The 17,947-nt window shown below is 46.1% G+C and overlaps 1 protein-coding gene across 7 annotated transcripts in view; it reads right to left on the bottom strand.

The window, feature by feature from the left end:
- The window catches only part of SLC4A8 (solute carrier family 4 member 8), a 79,253-nt gene that overhangs the window by 45,107 nt on the left and 16,199 nt on the right, over window positions 1–17,947 (bottom strand). For 2 of the 7 annotated variants that reach the window (XM_029206655.1, XM_029206656.1), the window contains exons 2-9: window positions 15,766–15,847; window positions 9,695–9,734; window positions 8,034–8,180; window positions 7,387–7,564; window positions 5,609–5,769; window positions 2,890–3,078; window positions 1,772–1,863; window positions 679–836 (exon numbers count right to left, since the gene is read on the bottom strand). In XM_029206655.1, coding sequence (XP_029062488.1) covers window positions 679–836; window positions 1,772–1,863; window positions 2,890–3,078; window positions 5,609–5,769; window positions 7,387–7,564; window positions 8,034–8,180; window positions 9,695–9,734; window positions 15,766–15,840 — 1,040 coding nt within the window. In that variant the 5' untranslated portion in view covers window positions 15,841–15,847. Of the gene's footprint in view, window positions 1–678; window positions 837–1,771; window positions 1,864–2,889; window positions 3,079–5,608; window positions 5,770–7,386; window positions 7,565–8,033; window positions 8,181–9,233; window positions 9,735–15,765; window positions 16,109–17,947 lie in introns of those variants that run through there. The other 5 variants (XM_029206657.1, XM_029206660.1, XM_029206658.1 and 2 more) reach the window with 4 other exon arrangements.

The following is a 17,947-nucleotide window of genomic DNA, read 5'->3' as shown; positions in this document are numbered from 1 at the left end:
GGTTATAATTCTCAGGGTTTCCATAGACACAATTCCTTACTATAGGAGGGACACTTTTTCAAAACATGGCATTGTAGTGAAAATTCAGGGTTATCTGAATCTCATTCATTGCTCTAATAAGAAAATGACGGGGAGAGGAGAGGGATAAAGCAGTTGAAATGATCAAGCCCTGTAGAGGAGTCTAAATTGTGTCCCGGACATCTGAATACTGTGTAATTAATGGGGCCCTGAATCACCTGAATCACCACCTTCAGAGCGCATGAATAGCCTTTTGAACAAATGTGGACATACTTGCAAACCAAACAAATCCTGCCGGAACTGTGGAAAGAGACATCAGTACCTTTGGTCAGAGACGTTTCCCTGGGATACAGCTTGGCAGAACAGGGAGAGCAAGACAGGCTTCCCATCCCAGCAAGCAAGTGGCCCTTGAACACTCTTTGGTTCTCCATTTCCAAGTTCACAGAAACTGAACCGTCAGAGCCTTAAAAGTCTTACAGTTCTTCCGCACAGAGGTTGATCAAATATACCCCAGTTTTCTGAGATCACTGCTGAATTTTAAACAGCATTCCCCAAATTAATTAATCCTCCATTTTGGCATTAGCTGGTTTCTTCCACCAGAGCACACACAAACCTGCACACCAGACGGAACGCACTGAGCTTTGCGGTCCAGGTCTTTACCTTGTTGGGATGGGCACTTCTGTCAGGCCCGAGAGAAGGACTGCCGGAGACAGCCTCACAAAGGCGACAACGGGGCGGCCCAGAGAGTCCACCTCTCCAACCAGGACATTCGAGGCCTCTGCCCCAGTGGGAATTTTCTTCATGAAATGAAGGTCGACCTGAAAATCCAAGAACCCCCTGACAGTGTGGGAGCCATCACCTCACGCATCCATCACCCTCCTCATAACTGACATTCATAAATCATTTTTGATTTAACACGTTTTCTCATACTACTTCACTTGATCCTTACAATAGCTCTGTAAGGTCTAATTAGCCTCACTTTGTATTTTAAAAAATGAATGGAGCCACTGAGACCCAGAGAAGTGAAGTTGACTTGCCCAGGACGACAGAGCTTCTAAGAGAGAGAATTTAAATCCAGGGGCTCTGATTTGAATTCCATTACACCATGCCTCCCCAAAGAAGAATGTTTTTGAAGCTCCAGGTCAAATTGTTTCCATTTTAAAATACTGGAATGCTTTGTCGGAGGTTTCAGGGAGCCTTATGAGCTGAGAAGTGACATGACACTGTCTGCATTTTGGAAGGACAGTGTCGGGGAGAGACCAGAGCAAGGAGAGGCTGGCGGCAGGGAGATCACGGTTTGAGCCGGAAGCTGCAGGGGGCCCTGCTCCTGCGGGAGGCCTCAGACACCAAGCCACAGTCCCCAAGAAGAGTTTCAACCACAGAGCAGTTTTAGGAGACAGTAGCAAAGATACTGCTTCTGCAGAACCCTTGGAGGCTGAGAAGGAGCTACTGGAGAGCAGGTATCAGAAAGTAGTTCTGAAACACCAGGAGGTGTGTGGCAGGGAGGATTATTAGTGGCTAGCGGGTTTCAGCATGTTGAATCTGGGGAACAAGCTAATGAGTCAGAGAGGTCTGGGCTGGAGAAAGAAGAAGACATGAGCAGATAGATGGGCCTCCTTTTCCGCAGAAGGGGCTCTGGTCCTGGAGAAAGGGTGTTGAAATGCCAAAGCTTATCCAGCTTCCAGCAATGAGACTCTGGGTTCCACTAGAGATCTGCTTAGGCCTGTAAGCCAACTTCCACGTCTCTGCTCACCTTGCTTAAGTCCACGGGACTGTGTTCACAATTCATTCCATTTTTTACTTCAAGACTTGTAGTTGGAACGGACTGAGGAGACACAGTCTGACCTATTTGGAGAAAATCAAACAGAATTCTCCGAGTCCTGCCCTTTCCCCCTTTGACACGCCCCGTCCATCATCAGCTGGGTATGACTATCTCCTGCAAAGTCCACACAGAGAAGTGGTCCAGACGACTATGCAGCAAGGACCCACACACACCTATCTCCTTACCTACCAGTTAGCAGTAGAGGGCGGGAACAGAGGTCTTACTACTCCTGCACCCTCTTCCTGAACCATCTGTGATCCTCTTTTCTTCCTCTATTAAAGGCAGTAATCCTTAACCAGGAGTGCATACCATAAAGTCCTATGGAGAACTTTTCAAAAACCTAGACTCCCAGGCACATCCCCTGCACACTGTGGTTCAGTAAATGTGGGGACAAGGAGACCAGCATAGATTCGGCCTCAGAAAAGGAAACTAGTCAGCAGCTGAAATTCACTGAATGTTTACAACCCACCAGCCACCTGGCTCCAGGGCTTTACATGGATTAATTTATTGAAGCCTCACTATAGACTGAGGGAGCAGATCTCACTATTATCCTTATTCTACAGAGGAGAAAGTAAGACTTAAAGAGGTTTCGGAGGTTGCCCAAGGTCACACACTTTGCAAACGGTGAAGCCAGACTCTCCGGCCTGGAAATCTGACTCAAGAGTTGACCCTACTGCATTTTGCCTCCCTAATCTAAGACATTGGTTTACTTCTAAAAAGCTCCAGTGGAACTTCTCTGGCCCCGAATCATCCCTAATGTGGCTACCTCCCCAAAGCCACATCAGTTCTGAGGCCATTCTGGGGCACAAACTTCTCCCCTGGGGTCCACTGAGATCTATCTGAGGCATGCATCCCTAGTGCCACAAGAGGTGACCGTCACCAGCCCCAGCCACCCATCGTGCCTATCCACCAAAAAGGACTGTGTCTAAGTAAGCGTGAAAGCATATTAGAGAAATACAGCCCCTACCCTCTAGTAACTTAGCATCTCCAACTAGTTCCTAAATGTCTTATTAATCAAAAGAGAAAACAGTTACTCCTAACAATCTTACCATGTTTATCCATTGAATGTGGATCAGATTGTTTCTTGCCAGCCTCAGCAAAGGAGCGGACAATGGGGATGAGGTTATTTCTCTTCTTTTCATTCTGATGATGATGCTTTTTGAGAAGGGCTTCCCGCACTTTAACCCTCATGCTGTCATTCAGGTCACTGAACAGTTCCTGCTGGTCCAGGATCAGGTCTGGAAAGCAGGTGCTAACATGAACACTCAAACTGATGGTCAGTGAACCCAAAGAGACCAAGGTCAAGTGGGGTGAGGGGCAAGGGACAAGGAGTAGGGGAGGCAGTTCTACCAGGGTCAGTGATGTACAGTCTCCGCTTCAGTGCCTGAAAGAGCTATTTGATGATAGCAGCTGTGACACATTATACGTTATTCACGTAACAAATCATTATTACTAGAAATGGAAACTATTGAGCATTTAACATGTGCCAGGAACGACACTCCGAACTTTTTACATAATTATCTAATCGAATCCTTATAAAAAACCCTGAGAACTAGGTGGCATTATAACAATTTTTACAGATCAGGAAACTGAGGCCCGAACATTACAAAATTCCCCAAGGTTTCACGTCTAGTAAGTTGCAGAGCTGGGAGTCAAACCCAAGACTGTCTGACTCAAAAGTCCACATTATTACCATTTTGTTCTGTCATCTGCCAAAGTTCCTCTACGTTCCCTTTCTCAGAGATTTTAACATTGCTGTGATTGTCAAGAGAAACTATAACTGTAGAACTCCAAATGACTACGTAAAAGCGGAACTTCCAAGAATCATTAAGTTGTTCTTGATTAAGTACCCCACATGATTACCACCAAGCATCAACCTTTACCTGCCAAGCCTGGCAGAACTGAGGGGGAAAAAAATCCCAATACCTGCTACTGAGAGGCAGTCAGCACAGCAGTTAACAGCATGGGTTCTAGCGCTAAAGGTCCACAGTTATCCCACTTCTACCACTTTCTGTGTGATAACCTCTCTGTACCTCAGTTTCCTCATCTGTAATATGGAGCTAATATTATCACCTACCTTAGAAGATTGTTATAAAAAATTAATGAGATGTATAAAGTGCTCATTCACAGTAAACACTTGAGACTGTTTACTTATCCTTATCACTAACACGAATACCTCAGGTACCTGATGTGAAGAACCACAGCAGTTCTACTTCAACCCTACATACCCATTCCCCCACCTCCCCAAAACTCCAACCTATCTTCAACTCCAACTCCATCCATGACTATCCAAGTGCTGGAAGCAATAAATAAAGAAAATCTGTTTCAAATATTAAGTGGAAGATCCAGGTTTCTCTATCTTTAACCTTTATATTGATTGGTTCCTTGCCCCATATTATAAACATGCTTCAGGATCCTTCATCTTGGGAAAAAAAAAAAAAAAAAAGAAGGAGAATGTCCACCCCAGGTCTCCCATTATCTACTGCCTCCTCTCTCCCTCTCTTTCTCTTTCTCTCTCTCTCTCCCCTATCTCTTAAAGTTCTCAAAAGAAAAATTCCTCACCCCCTGCAAGGTGGCTGCCTCAATGAGATTGCTTTTACTAAAATCATCAACAACCTTCCAGTTGCTAAATCTGGCAGATGTCTCTGGTCCTTACCTAACCTGACCTCTCTACAGCATCTGACACTGATGAATTGAAACTCTCTCCTCTCTTGGCTTTTGTAGTGGGTAGAACGGCGCCTCCCCCACAAAAGATACGTCTATGTACTAACCCCCCAGAATCTGTGAGCATGATCTTATTTGTGGACAGGGTCTTCCCAGACGTAACTAAGGATCTCAAGATGAGACCATCTTGGATGATACTGAAGGATATCCTTATGAGAGAGACAACAGATAAGAAGCCCAGGTGAAGACAGAGGCAGATTGGAGTTATGCACTCATGAGCTAAGGGACACCTAGAGCCGCTAGAAACTGGAAGAAGCACGGAATAACTTTCCCTTAGGGCCTTCGGAGGTGACACCAGATCCCATCAGTACTGACCCCTCCCTGGGTCCCCATGTGATCCCAGAGAGGCAGAATTACTTGGATACTTGAAATGGAGAAAAGTTTGGAGAAATCTTTATGTAACCTGTCCAGCCAAACAAAGCCAAGCTGAGGAAAATCCTCACATGCACCCAGGTGTTTATCAAACTCCATTCCTAAAACATAGCAACTTACACTCACCTGTATCAGGCAACTCCATCAGACATCTCCCCTTCACGTCTTGCTGAAGAAGAGGGGGTACTCTGGCTCAACTTCATACGTGTCTTCCCTAGCTGCCATATTTTAAAATCTTTCTTTCACTCTAACCCCCTTTTCTCGGCACAACTCCCAGTTGCCCCTTTCTCTAATTATTACCAAACCAGAGCTCTTTTCTTGCACCCATGGCTATGTTCCCCACTAGAAGGGGAGCTCCTTGAGGACAGAAATTGTATCTTATCTTCATTCCCCTGTGCCTAGCACATTATCAAGCATTAATAGATAGAAAATAAACGTTTGCCAAATGAACAGGCAAATGGAAGACTTCACACCATGTCATTTGTATCCCATAATAAGCCTGTGGAATAGGTAGGGTAGTTTCTTAGCTTGAAACCCATCCCATAGCTGAGGGCGCTGAGGTCGGGAAGGTAAGTGACTTGCCCAAGGACACACAGCCACTTTCTTCTTTCCTCTACACCACTCTTCCTAATTGACACAAACATCCCTCTGTTTTCTCTCACCTAAACTTACCTGAGATTTCTTCTATGCTGTTTGCATGCATATCGAGAAGGACCGTTCCGTTAATAAGGCAGCTCCTTAGCTCAAAGAGACTGTGCAGTGAAAGGGTTGCGACGTAAGGCTTGCTCCAGCGCTCTCCCCCATCCTCAACATCTTCTTCAAACTTCAACCACCTGGAAGCATTACAAACAACCAGATGTTAAAGACAGAAAATGAGGAATTTTCAGGAGAGAGTTTTTAACGTAAGCCACAAAGAAACATACCCAAATAATCATATTGAACACTGTAATCTAATCTATACGTTCAGGGTACACTGGTAAGTGAACAAAGTAGGTTATAAAACAGTGCAAAACTGATTCCATTTTTCTTTAAAGAAAAATTTTAAAATACAAACACACACATGTATAAGACATCAAATGTTATATTCCTCATTATCCCTGGCTTGGTAGGATTTCACGTAATGTTCGTCTTCTTTTTGCTTATCTTTATTTTCTAATTTTCTCTAGTGAGCACGCATTGCCTATGCAATTAAAAAAATAACAGATCTAATCTATATCATCTGGATACATTGACAAATCACATTAATAAAATGATAATATTTATCTTTTTAAAAAGCCTACTGGGACTTCCCTGGTGCCGCAGTGGTTAAGAATCCGCCTGTCAATGCAGGGGACACGGGTTCGAGCCCTGGTCCGGGAAGATCCCACATGCCGCGGAGCAACTAAGCCCGTGCACCACAACTACTGAGCCTGTGCTCTAGAGCCCGCGAGCCGCAACTACTGAAGCCCGCGCGCCTAGAGCCCGTGCTCCGCAACAAGAGACGCCACCGCAGTGAGAAGTCCTCACACCGCAACGAAGAGCAGCCCTCGCTCGCCACAACTAGAGAAGGCCAGCGCGCAGCAGTGAAGACCAAACACAGCCATAAATAAATTAATTAATTTAAAAAAATAAAAAGCCTATCTGTGCGACCTTCAGACGCTGGCAAAGACAGAATGACAAGGCTAATTGCCTCCTTGCTTGGTACCAGGCTGACTGGCCTGTTTAATCCTCTCTACCCAGGAAACACACCCACGGATACAGCAGGTATCCAGGAAGCGCTGTTCCAATGAGAGGTGGAGCCACGCCTCGCTGGTTACCCACCTTACCTTCTTCCCCGAGGCTCAGGCACGCCGGCTTTGTATCACCCAGAAGTCTCACTTGTCAGTCACTGCAGGAGCTCTAGACATGGCCCTGGTCAATCTGAGGGCTCTTCTGGGGGTTGGGCCTTAGACAAGCATAGTCACTCTGCAACTAATCCAAGGAGGTCTACTGTCGGGCTGGCTATAATCCCAAAGGTGTCTGTGAAGTTGGACTGTCCAATAGGATGTCTCAAAAATTCTGGAATTTCCAGTGAATTAAAACCCAAATGATGCTATGGTTCATGCGCAGGAAAAGGCTGGACCTACGCTACGTCTGCTGGGCTAGGTCTAAACCAAGGCGGCCCCCTCAGGCATCTTATAAGCCAGACCTTTAATATCAAGAGCCCAGGAGCTAGTAAGAGAGGACCCCCTTAACGTTCTGTGTTTCCGTCACCAATCCCGGGCTCAAGGTCAACTTACATAGGTATTACCACAGACGTGACCAAGAGGCCAGCATCAAGGCTTCCCACAGAGGACCCTAGAACATCAGTCCCTGTGTCAGTCGTCATGTCTCCCGTGAAGAAATAAAAGGCAGGCAGGCCTGTCACTCACGGAAAGGCACACATTTGTCTGCCCAAGCGAATCTGGACCCAGGCGATCTTAAGGCCTCACCTGGCTGTCTCCTTCCACTCGGCGTCTTCTCCCTCTTTCAGGCAGATCTCATCCAGTTCTGTGAACAGCTCGTGAGGCACATGCTCTTCATCCTCCTCAGTGCCAAGAATGAACTGAACACGCTGAGATGGCGTGTCTGGAAAATCAGCCACGGAGAAAGGTCTCCTCCCAGCCTCAGCTTAGAACAGAAATAGCATCCTGCCACACTCAGCGCACCTGGGGGGCCTCACAACTTCAGGAACATACAGAAGATAATCCTGAACTCAGGTCAAAAAGATTTCTTTATTCCCAGAAAAAAAGCTATTCTTTGGAAGCAGTTTCATAGGAGGAAAAAAATTATTAAGTAAGACCATTTGAAGAAAACCCATGAGAAACTAGAAATCTGATGAATTTGATCAAAAAGAATGGCTAATTCTCTAGCAAATGATTTCACCTTCTATGATATTGATTTGGGGGGCCTGAACTGTGAAGTTTTCAGGAAGATACTTTTGATTCTCAGAGGCATTTCTTCTTCCTGGAAGCAAGCTGGGGAAAGTCTATGGAAGAGAGTCAAGCCCACCCCCTGCTCCACGTCCATCCCACACCCCTTCGGCCTCACCAGGCCTCCCCGCATGGACACCCACCCGCCCTCCCTCCTGAGGCGTTACCATGGGCCAGGGCCTCAGGGCCTTCCTCCCCCTGGCTGGCTCCCTTGCCCCGCCCTCGTCTCCGATGCTTCTGGCCATGGGTTCGGTGGTGCCGATGGCTCTGCCGGCCCAGCGGCATCCGGACCCCCACGTACAGAGTCCTATGACCTGAAAAGAAGCAGAAGGTCTGTGGAGAGAACTCCTTTAGGAAAAGGAGGCTAGTATACATGAGAGGGGAGAAGAAAAAGAGTACAGTCCTTTGGCCTGGTCACAACGCTGTAATGACAAAACTTCAAAGACCTCCAGGACTGAAGCTGTAGAGATGAGGGAGTTGAAGGTCTCAGTCCTGTACGTGGCTGCAAACCTCACAGGAATGTTGTTAAGATCAAAGGAAATAATGGGCGTGAACATGATTTGCAAACTGTAGAGTCCGAAACAAACGCTAGTTGTTGCTACTACAACGATTTGAGCAATTGACAAAACGTGATGCAGTCGCGCCATGACACCTACAGCAGGTCTCGGCAGGGAGGCCACTTCCATTTGAGAAAGTGGTTAAGCGCTCAGGTCAACCTGCCCGGGTCCAAATTCACTAGCTATGTGACCCTCAACAAGTTATCTAATCTCTCTGTGGCTGTCTTTTTTTTTTTTTTTTTGCGGTACGCGGGCCTCTCACTGCTGTGGCCTCTCCCGTCACGGAGCACAGGCTCCGGACGCACAGGCCCAGCAGCCATGGCTCACGGGCCCAGCCGCTCCGCGGCACGTGGGATCCTCCCAGACCGGGGCACGAACCCGCGTCCCCTGCATCGGCAGGCTGACCCTCAACCACTGCGCCACCAGGGAAGCCCTCTGTGACTGTCTTTAAAAAGGAATACTGAAGCTTATTCTTTAAACTCAGAAGATTTTTGTGAGAAGCAAATAAGAAATGTATGTAAAATGCTTAACACGATGCCTGGAATCAACTTTAGCAGCCAGTAAATTCCAGGATCAGTTTCCATTATATTTTTTCTGCACCATCTAGAATAGCAGTGAGAGACTAGTTACAAATCATAAGGGGCATACGGCTGGGAGCATGAGGGAGAGATATTAAATATTTTACAAAAAGAGGGGAACACAAGAAAGTAAGTGATCCCACAGTGTTCCTCCCTAGTTCCTCCTTCCTACTCTCTCATTCCATCCATAAACATTATTTTGTTTTGTGCCTGACTTCCAGGCCTCTCTCACCTCCACCTGGTTTCCCCGGTCTTCCTGGTGAGCCTGGAGCCCAGAATCAGTAGCTGCAGGGATGCTACACCTGGATGCACAGAGCAGTGATCTTCCCCCATTTCTGCCCAGTTACTGCTGCTCGACACTCTGGATCTCAGGCTGCCCCCGCACATCTTCCACCACAGGAGCTGTTACAGTCTTTAGTCACTGTCTTCAAATCGACAACCGCACCCACACTTCCTCTGAGCAGGTGACCTTGCTTCATATCGTACGGAAAAGACAGGCCCTGTCCTGGGAACTCCCTCCATTCTCAGTCAGGCTCACTTTCCTCCTCCAGCTTTTCCTCTTTTCCAGGCTAATGAGCACCGCCTCCCACCCCACTGGGTCCCACTTCATCAGTTATCCTCAGTCTCTCCTTTCCATCCATCCCTTCCACGGGTTTCTCAAGTCCCTCTTACCTAAAAAGGAAATATTCCTACCATATGATATGACCCAGCAATTCCACTCCTGGGTATAGATCTGAAAAACACAAAAATACTAATTCGAAAAGATACATGTACCCCAATGTTCACAGCAGCATTATTTGCAATAGCCAAAATATGGAAGCAAACTAAGTGTCCATTAACCGATGAATGGATGAAGAAGATGTGGTACATATATACCATGGGATACTACTCAGCCATAAAAAGAATGAAATAATGCCATTTGCAGCAACATGGAAGGACTTGGAGGGCATTATGCTAAGTGAAATAAATCAGACAGAGAAAGACAAATACTCTATAATATCGCTTATATGTGGAATCTAAAAAATGCAACGAACTAGTGAATAAAACAAAAAAGAAGCAGGCTCACAGATATAGAGAACAAACCAGTGGTTACCAGTGGTGGGGGGGGGGAGGAGGGATAGGCAATATAGGAGTAGGGAGAAAAAAGGGTTATTATGGGACTATATGAAATCATGTGTGTGAAACTTTTGCACACTATAACAATTTAAAGAATCTTTCATTCAATAAATAAATATTTTAAAATAAAAATAAAAAAGAAATGTTCCCAGTGCAGTGCTATTCTCCCAAGTCTCTGCCTGTCCCCTTCCCTTCTCCATTAAGTCATGTTCAAGAACAGTGTACCGACCTAGCTCCCTTTCCTCACCATCCCCTTGTTCCACAGCCTCTGCACGTGGCCGCTCTCCACTGAAACTGCCCTCATCAGGGACGCCAAAGCCCACTAAATCACCAAATCTCTATCATCTTACGTCTCTCTCAGTTCAATTCAAAAGACTCTCTGGAGAGCCCACCATGCTCCAGGCAGCAGCCCCATCCCTTGACTACTTCCTCCCCCTGGTGGTCTGGGCTTCTCCCATACCTGTACCACGGCCTTCCCTGGCTCACTTGCACTCCTCTGACTGCTTCTCCAGCCTTACCACAATCCACCAAAGGAAGGTTCCCCAGGTTTCTGTCCTTGGTCCCTTTCTTCTCTCTTTTTAGTGATATTTGCTCTCCTGATTTCAAAGTTTACTTCTGCAAATGATCCCCAAATCTTTATCTCCAGTGACTCAATATGTTCCAAAGCAAACTCACCATCCTCCATCTGAAATCAGACTCATACTCACTTCTTCTATGTTTCTGTTCATGGCATTCTCTCAACTTTCCAGGCTTGAAATCTCAGCATTACCTTGGATTTCCACCTTGCCCCTCAGCACTCCATCCCATAGATTAGAGCTGTCAAGTCTTTCTCTCCTCCCACTTTGACAACAGCAGGGGCCTCCTTCCTGCCTCCCCCACCAATTCGATTCTACAAACAAATCCTCCGGAAGCACTGCTCTGATCACGGCTCACTCTTATAGTCGGGACCCTTCATGCTCCAGCATGCTCGGGCCCCAGCCTCCTTTCTAGTTTTTTCTTCCTCTAGAACAAATTATACATTCAACAGGGAAACAAAGGGAAAGCTCTCTAAAAGAACTGAGTGATCATCTCAAGAGAGATCAAAGTGGAAATCCCACACATGCTCACACCAAATAAATGTTCTGGGGGGAAAAAATCTAGAGATGTACACCTTCTGCATCTATACCAACAACACCAGAACAGCCTGGTGTTTTTTTAATAAATTTTTTTATTTTATTTATTTATTTTTGGCTGCACTGGGTCTTCACTGCTGCTCGCGGGCTTTCTCTAGTTGCAGCAAGCGGGAGCTACTCTTAGTTGCGGTGCGCGGGCTTCTCATTGCGGTGGCCTCTCGGGCTGCAGAGCATGGGCTCTAGGCACGCGGGCTTCCGTAGTTGTGGCACGCGGGCTCAGTAGTTGTGGCTCATGTGCTCTAGAGCACAGGCTCAGTAGTTGTGGTGCATGGGCCCAGCCGCTCCGCGGCATGTGGGATCTTCCCAGACCAGGGCTCAAACCCACGTCCCCTGCATCGGCAGGCGGGCTCTCAAACCACTGCGCCACCAGGGAAGCCCCACAGCCTGGTTTTTACTCCGTCTCCTCCTCATGGCCTCAGCTGACGCTCCCACCCTCACCTCACACTCTCCTCCACCTAAACCAAACTGCTCTTCCACAGATGTACCAATGCTTTCCGGACGCTGACTTGCCTCACTCCTTCAAGATTCACTGCAAATGCACCTTCCTTCCTGGTATTCTTGCTGATCCCCCTGATCAGAGGTGCTGCCTCCTTCCTGCCAACCCTGAGTCCTTGGCTAGCATTCTCTTATGAACTTATCTTATGCCTTGCATTAAAGTTAGGCATCTATCAGTCTTTCTCCCGCTATTCATCGACAAGCTCCTCAAAGTCCCAGGTCAGACCTTCTTCCTCCTAGAATCCCTCACATAACAAAGCACGGTATCTTCCATGTGGTCATTACTCCACAGATATTCAGAAAATGGAATACCTCCTAGGTGCCTCCAGCAGGAACATAACCCCTTAGGATCCCCCCCAGCAGTACACAACCTGAACTAAGAAGGCCTCTGATCTGAAAGGGGTCACAACAGGAACATGTAACCAAAGTGAATGTGTTTCGAGTGGATGAAATACTCACCAGGACGTGGGATGATTGAGAAGGTCCTAGCCAGCCTGAGGATGGAGAGCTTATTCCAGGAAGAGTTCCTGGATAAGGGGACTTTTGGAAAGAGTTACCAAGGAAGACTTTTCCTTCTCTAAGAAATTTTTTTGGTCCAATCAGTTCCCACAAACATTAGCCAACCACAGCACCTGCCTTTTGAAAACACCAGAGAGACAGGCAAAAATGAAAACAAGCCCCAGCAGGACACAGAGCTAAGAATGACCGAGTGGTTATCAGAAAACTAGGCATCAGTTTCTAGGCTGGAGACTCGGAAGCAGGGACTTGGATATTCTGAGTGAAATCAAAAAAGGAGACAAACAAATAGACACTGGGAAATGAATCCAGCACCAATAAAATCCAGTCCATCTAACGGGATTCTGCAGCCCAATGACTTTACTAAACCAATCCTGTGGTCTCTTTGCTGGCCTTTCAACTGCTCTCCTACCCACACAGTCTTCATCCCCCTCATCTACCTACCTACTCACCTAAATTCTGCCTTCTTTCCAGTCTTTTTTCCAGTTATTGTCAAACCTACTCTCTGGGGACTGTGTGCAAATACAAGTATTCATTTAGTAAAAACTTATTAGAAAATGTAATTTTAGAATTTATTTTTTAAATAAGTATGCACACACGTACAGAGAGCAATCATTAGTGAACTGGGATGGAACCTTGCAGAGCAGGACAGATATCACAGGGGGAGCCCACCCTGCAGATGGAACCTGGGCCTTCCGAGGCGGAGTACATTCCGAGCACACTGTTTATCATGCATGCGCACAGAGCTCGCTAGCTCACACGGACAGACGGGTGTCCCAACCCCTGGACTTCAAGTTGACACAAAGTCAGTAACCGCGGGGGGAGTCTAACATGTGGAGCACATGCAAGCCTTTTTTTTTCAACTTATAACTAAGGCCAAATGGCTCTTACCTCTGTTGAAAACTTATTAGAAGGTACCAAACTTACTCTAGGATTCGTTAGTCTAGTAGTTAATCAGGAATAATGACCTGCCAGAAAAGACGGAAAAAGCCATTCCTCTAATTAAAGCCACTGCTCGGTGTTCTTCTGGGACTGGGAGAGTCCACTGAAGCAATCATGGACTATTGCTCTTTGTGAGTTTCTCTTCGGAAATCTGTCCTACTGTTTGCTTTTGACTCTTCCCATGTATATTAAAAAAGTGATGTTATGGTTTGATGCACCTTCTCCTGCTGATGGAGCTAATTTTTGCAAAAAAAAAAACCACGTTTACAAGTCTCTAACAATGTCCAGAGACTACATCTCAGAAGTAGTTCTCAAAGTGGTTTATGTCACGTGGTGTAGAGGGTATAGAACAAAGGGGAAGGAAGACCCAGAGCTTTATCTGCAGCCGCAGAACCGTGTATCATGGCACACATGGCAGATTAGAACACAGTTGGAAGAATTTACTTGTCTTCCATCAGAGTGGGACTGATTTTATTCCATGCCTTCAAGAGACAGCACTTCCCTGAGTGCAGCCTCACTGAGGGCGGGGCCCACAGCATAGCCGATCCTCCAGCAAATCCCAACTTCCTCTTCTCCTCTCCAGAGCTGCTTGAGAACTACATCAGGCCCGAGGCGTGGGCACTGTATGTCCTCCGTTGCCTGTAGTGCTTTTTTTTTTTTTTAAGTGCTATAACATAAATAAGATTCTAGTTTTCCAAAAGGTCTACGTATAAAGGACTGTTTTCCCCTAGCAATGCCATCATCACAGACGGCCTTCTTTTACAGGAAAATGGATACTACGTAAGGAATAGATGATGTCATATTGAGAAGACGCTCCTACTGCCAATTACTCAGCTGACCTCTGTGATGCAACCCAGTCCTCGGGATCCAAGAGTGTTTGCCCAGTCTTATTATTCTACTCCCAAGTAGATAAGAGTGTTCATAAATGGTTACCTCTTTGCTGAGGGCAAAGGTCTAGTGGGCCCAGACAACTAAACTAAAAGTAAAAGTACCCCCACGGTACAGTGAGACGGTAGGGAGGCAATAGGATTATCAGGGCAGAAGGAGGGGTGGGGCAACACATAAAAATGTTCATATGATGGAGCAAGAAGCTGAGGTTAGGTGGTTAACGCTGGGTACCGTCCTCCCTTGCAGGCAGTGTGGTAGAGTGGAAAGAGCAGAATTCCATCCCAGCCTCACCTGCTGTTAGGCTAGATGACCCTGAGCAGTTTCCCCATCACGTAAGATAGGGATGATGTCTACCTGCCTGGGCTGCTGTGAAGATTAAAAAGACGACTTGTGCAAAGTGCCTAATCAAACGCCTGTCACACAAGGGTCATTCAACAAATGTTAGCCTCCCACCTCCACACCCTTCCTTCTTCCCCTTTCTCCCAACTGCTGAAACCCACACTGGCTCCTCTTCCATCTGGTCAAAACAACTTCGAAAGCTCGACCTTGATTATGTCTGAACTCCACTGACCTCCACAGAGCCACCCACATAAGTTCTCATGGTAACAGACCCAGAGGATGAGTCAGCCTCTACAGCTTTGGCTCTCCCATCCAAAGGACAAGTTTTCTCTGGGGACTGTACAACTTTGATGGAAAAAAAAAAAAACCAGCACAGGAACAAGCAGTACAGAGAGAACACTTCACGTGCTGTCTCAGTCATTAGAAAGTTACTGCATCATAGCCTTCAATGCTGCAGGAGATGCTACAGAGATCGCACAAAGGCTTCTGAGCCAAATGTGGGTTCTCGTTCAAGCTACAGAGGACGCGAGCCTTTCTTTAATAAAACTGAGCCTTGCCATCACTATCAGGAAACTAGGCTCCGTGGGAAAAAGGAAAGCAGAAGGACAGCACAAAAGGGTCATGGGGGGAGTGGGGGTGGGAGAGGAGAGAAAGGAAGAAGAGCCTTGATAAGATAAACTAGATAGAGCAGGTCAATTAAAAGGCCTCTTCCTTCCCTTCTACTTCAGTGGGTTTTTATACAACTCTATGCTGTGAACTCTCACCAAATATGTTATATGCGTGTGTGTTTTCCCTTTTCTTGTTTAGATGAAAACACCAGGCAGAAATGGGTATTGTTAGAATGGGAAGAGCATACATTGGAAATGGGGTAAAAACGGGGTTTTATGGCCAAACTGAGTTTTTAAAACTATTTGTATTTTATTTTCTTTTGTATAAATTTGTATCTATATTTCCAAGCAGTTGTCAAGAATCAATAAACTGATCTGAGTGTTTCACATTCTCAAGGAATAGGTCATTTATTAATATTTATATTGGACTTTACTGTGCTGAAAGTACTGTCTCACAAGCTGTCTGTCTACTAGAGCCTAACAGTGAGACAGGTATTATCATCCCTATTTTTATTTAACATATGAGGAAAATGAGGCTAAGTGAAATTAAGTGATTTTTTCCCAAGGTCTCACAGCTAGTGAAGAAGAGTTAGGACTCCAACCCAGGTCTCCTGATGGCAAAGCTGCTCCTCCCACACCAGGCTGCCTCTCGCTGATTTCCCTCGGTACATAGAACAGCAGTGCTTACCTTCCAACTCTTCTTTCTCATAGTGGATGTTGAGAATTGTACTGGTCCCACCCTGATCCACCACAGCTTCTTCATCTGGTCTCTGTTGAAACATAAATTAGTAGCCACAGTAATACCCCTACATTCATTCAAACACTCATTCAAGTGAATTCCCTGGCGATCCAGTGGTTAGGGTTCCACGCTTCCACTGCAGGGTGCATGGGTTCGACCCCTGGTCGGGGAACTAAGATCCCGCATGCTGCGCGGCCCCCGCAAAAAAACAAACAAACACTCACTCAAGTACCGTGTGTATGCCACACCCTTTATGCAACACTGAGGGGGAAAACCCAATGGTTTACAGATATTTTTACTTTTTTTTTTTTTTTTTTTTTTTTTTGCGGTACGCGGGCCTCTCACTGTTGTGGCCTCTCCTGTTGCGGAGCACAGGCTCCAGACGCGCAGGCCCAGCAGCCATGGCTCACGGGCCCAGCCGCTCCGCGGCATGCGGGATCTTCCCGGACGGGGGCACGAACCCACGTCCCCTGCATCGGCAGGCGGACTCTCAACCACTGCGCCACCAGGGAAGCCCAAGTTTACAGATATTTTTAATTTCAATCTCACAATATCTCTGAGATGCAAACATGGCAGCCATTCTTTCTCATTTCATAAATAAGCAGCCCGATACTCAGAAAACTTTAAGTAATTACTGCCCAAGGTCAGAAATATGGTAAAAGGCAGAGCGAGGACTGAGTCCAGGTCTTGTGACTGCAGATCCCGTGCCTTTCCCACCCCTCCCCACTCCACCCATATGTCTGTATAACATGTTGGCATTTTGCAAGTGGTGTCAACCAGATTGTCTCATTTGGTACAAGCTGGTGTCCTTGACCTCTGTTTACCACTCTGTCCTTGAAATTCTCCACCCTTCTCCTCTGTCCCATCCTAAGTCTCATCTCCTTCTTCTAACCATAATTCCCAAGGAAAAGCACTCTATCTTTTGTTTCCCACACTTGAGCCTTACAATTTCAACAGGAGCCTGAAGCTGTGAGGATTGGTATTTGACAAACCGCCAGAATGTCACGCCTCAAGATCCATGTGTCTAAAACCCAACTAATCTGCCTTCCAAACTAGTACCCTGTGCCCATTTATTTACTCCTACCCATGACTCCATCACTTCTTAGTCCACATTTGAAATCTCAAGCTTATTTATTCATCCATTCCACGTATTGAGTGCCTATCATATGCCTTCCAGGAAACAGTTCCTTTTTCTTATCAAGTCCTCGTTTGCAATTTCTCTCGAATTCACTCTCATCTCTGATCCTCTCTATCCTCCACTGTCCAGCCCTTTCAAACATAGAGGACATTTTTTCAGTTATGGAACCACACTCATTTTCTTCCCTGAGGGCTGCCCCTCGGCCTAGAACTATCACCCTCTCCCTGCTACTCCCACGTCCATCACCAGCAGCTAACACTTATTCATCATCCCATAGATCTCAGCCTAAATGCACTTCCTTAGAAGCCTTCCCTGACTACCTCCCATTAGTATGCCCCCACAGCACACTGTATTTCTCCTTAGTAATGAAATGTCTCTGCTCCTTAAAGGAGGGACCATATCTTTCTTCCCGTTTCCCCAGCACCCTGCAGACTTTTCACAAAGTAGGTGCTCAATAAATCTTTGTTAAAAGAACAAAGATAATGGCATCTACCCTATCAAGACCCTCACCAGATCCTGAATTATTTCAAATAATTATTTCCCTGACAATCAATTTCCTTTACCAAACCTGCAGCTCTAGCCAGGCTCTCTGATCCCATAGGCACCATACACATTCCACACTGTCTGGTCATCTAGCAGGTCCTTCCCCAACTCTCCAGCACACCCAAATCCTCACCATCCTTGTAGAGCCTGCTCAAATTTCCAACTTCCGGTTCCAATTGTACTGTTTTATAGTTGCCCACCTATGCTCCCAAATAAGGCAACCCTGAACATAAAGCAATCCATTTTCCCAATGAAAAGATTCAAGAACAGTTTTCGAGGCCAAACTTTTAGGGAAGTAGATAAAATAGTCAAATGTCAATTTACAGTATTTTATTTATGAATTTAGATTTATAGGCATATTTTAAATTATATATTATTACTACCATGGAATAATCTCCAAGATATAATATTAAGTTTGAAAAGCAAGGTGGAGCGGCCGCCCCCTGGGGA

This window comes from Monodon monoceros, unplaced genomic scaffold (assembly GCF_005190385.1).
Source record: "Monodon monoceros isolate NGI ecotype Baffin Bay Population unplaced genomic scaffold, NGI_Narwhal_1 Super_Scaffold_6, whole genome shotgun sequence".
Taxonomy (NCBI): Eukaryota; Metazoa; Chordata; class Mammalia; order Artiodactyla; family Monodontidae; genus Monodon; species Monodon monoceros.
This window is presented reverse-complemented; position numbering and strand designations above follow the sequence as displayed.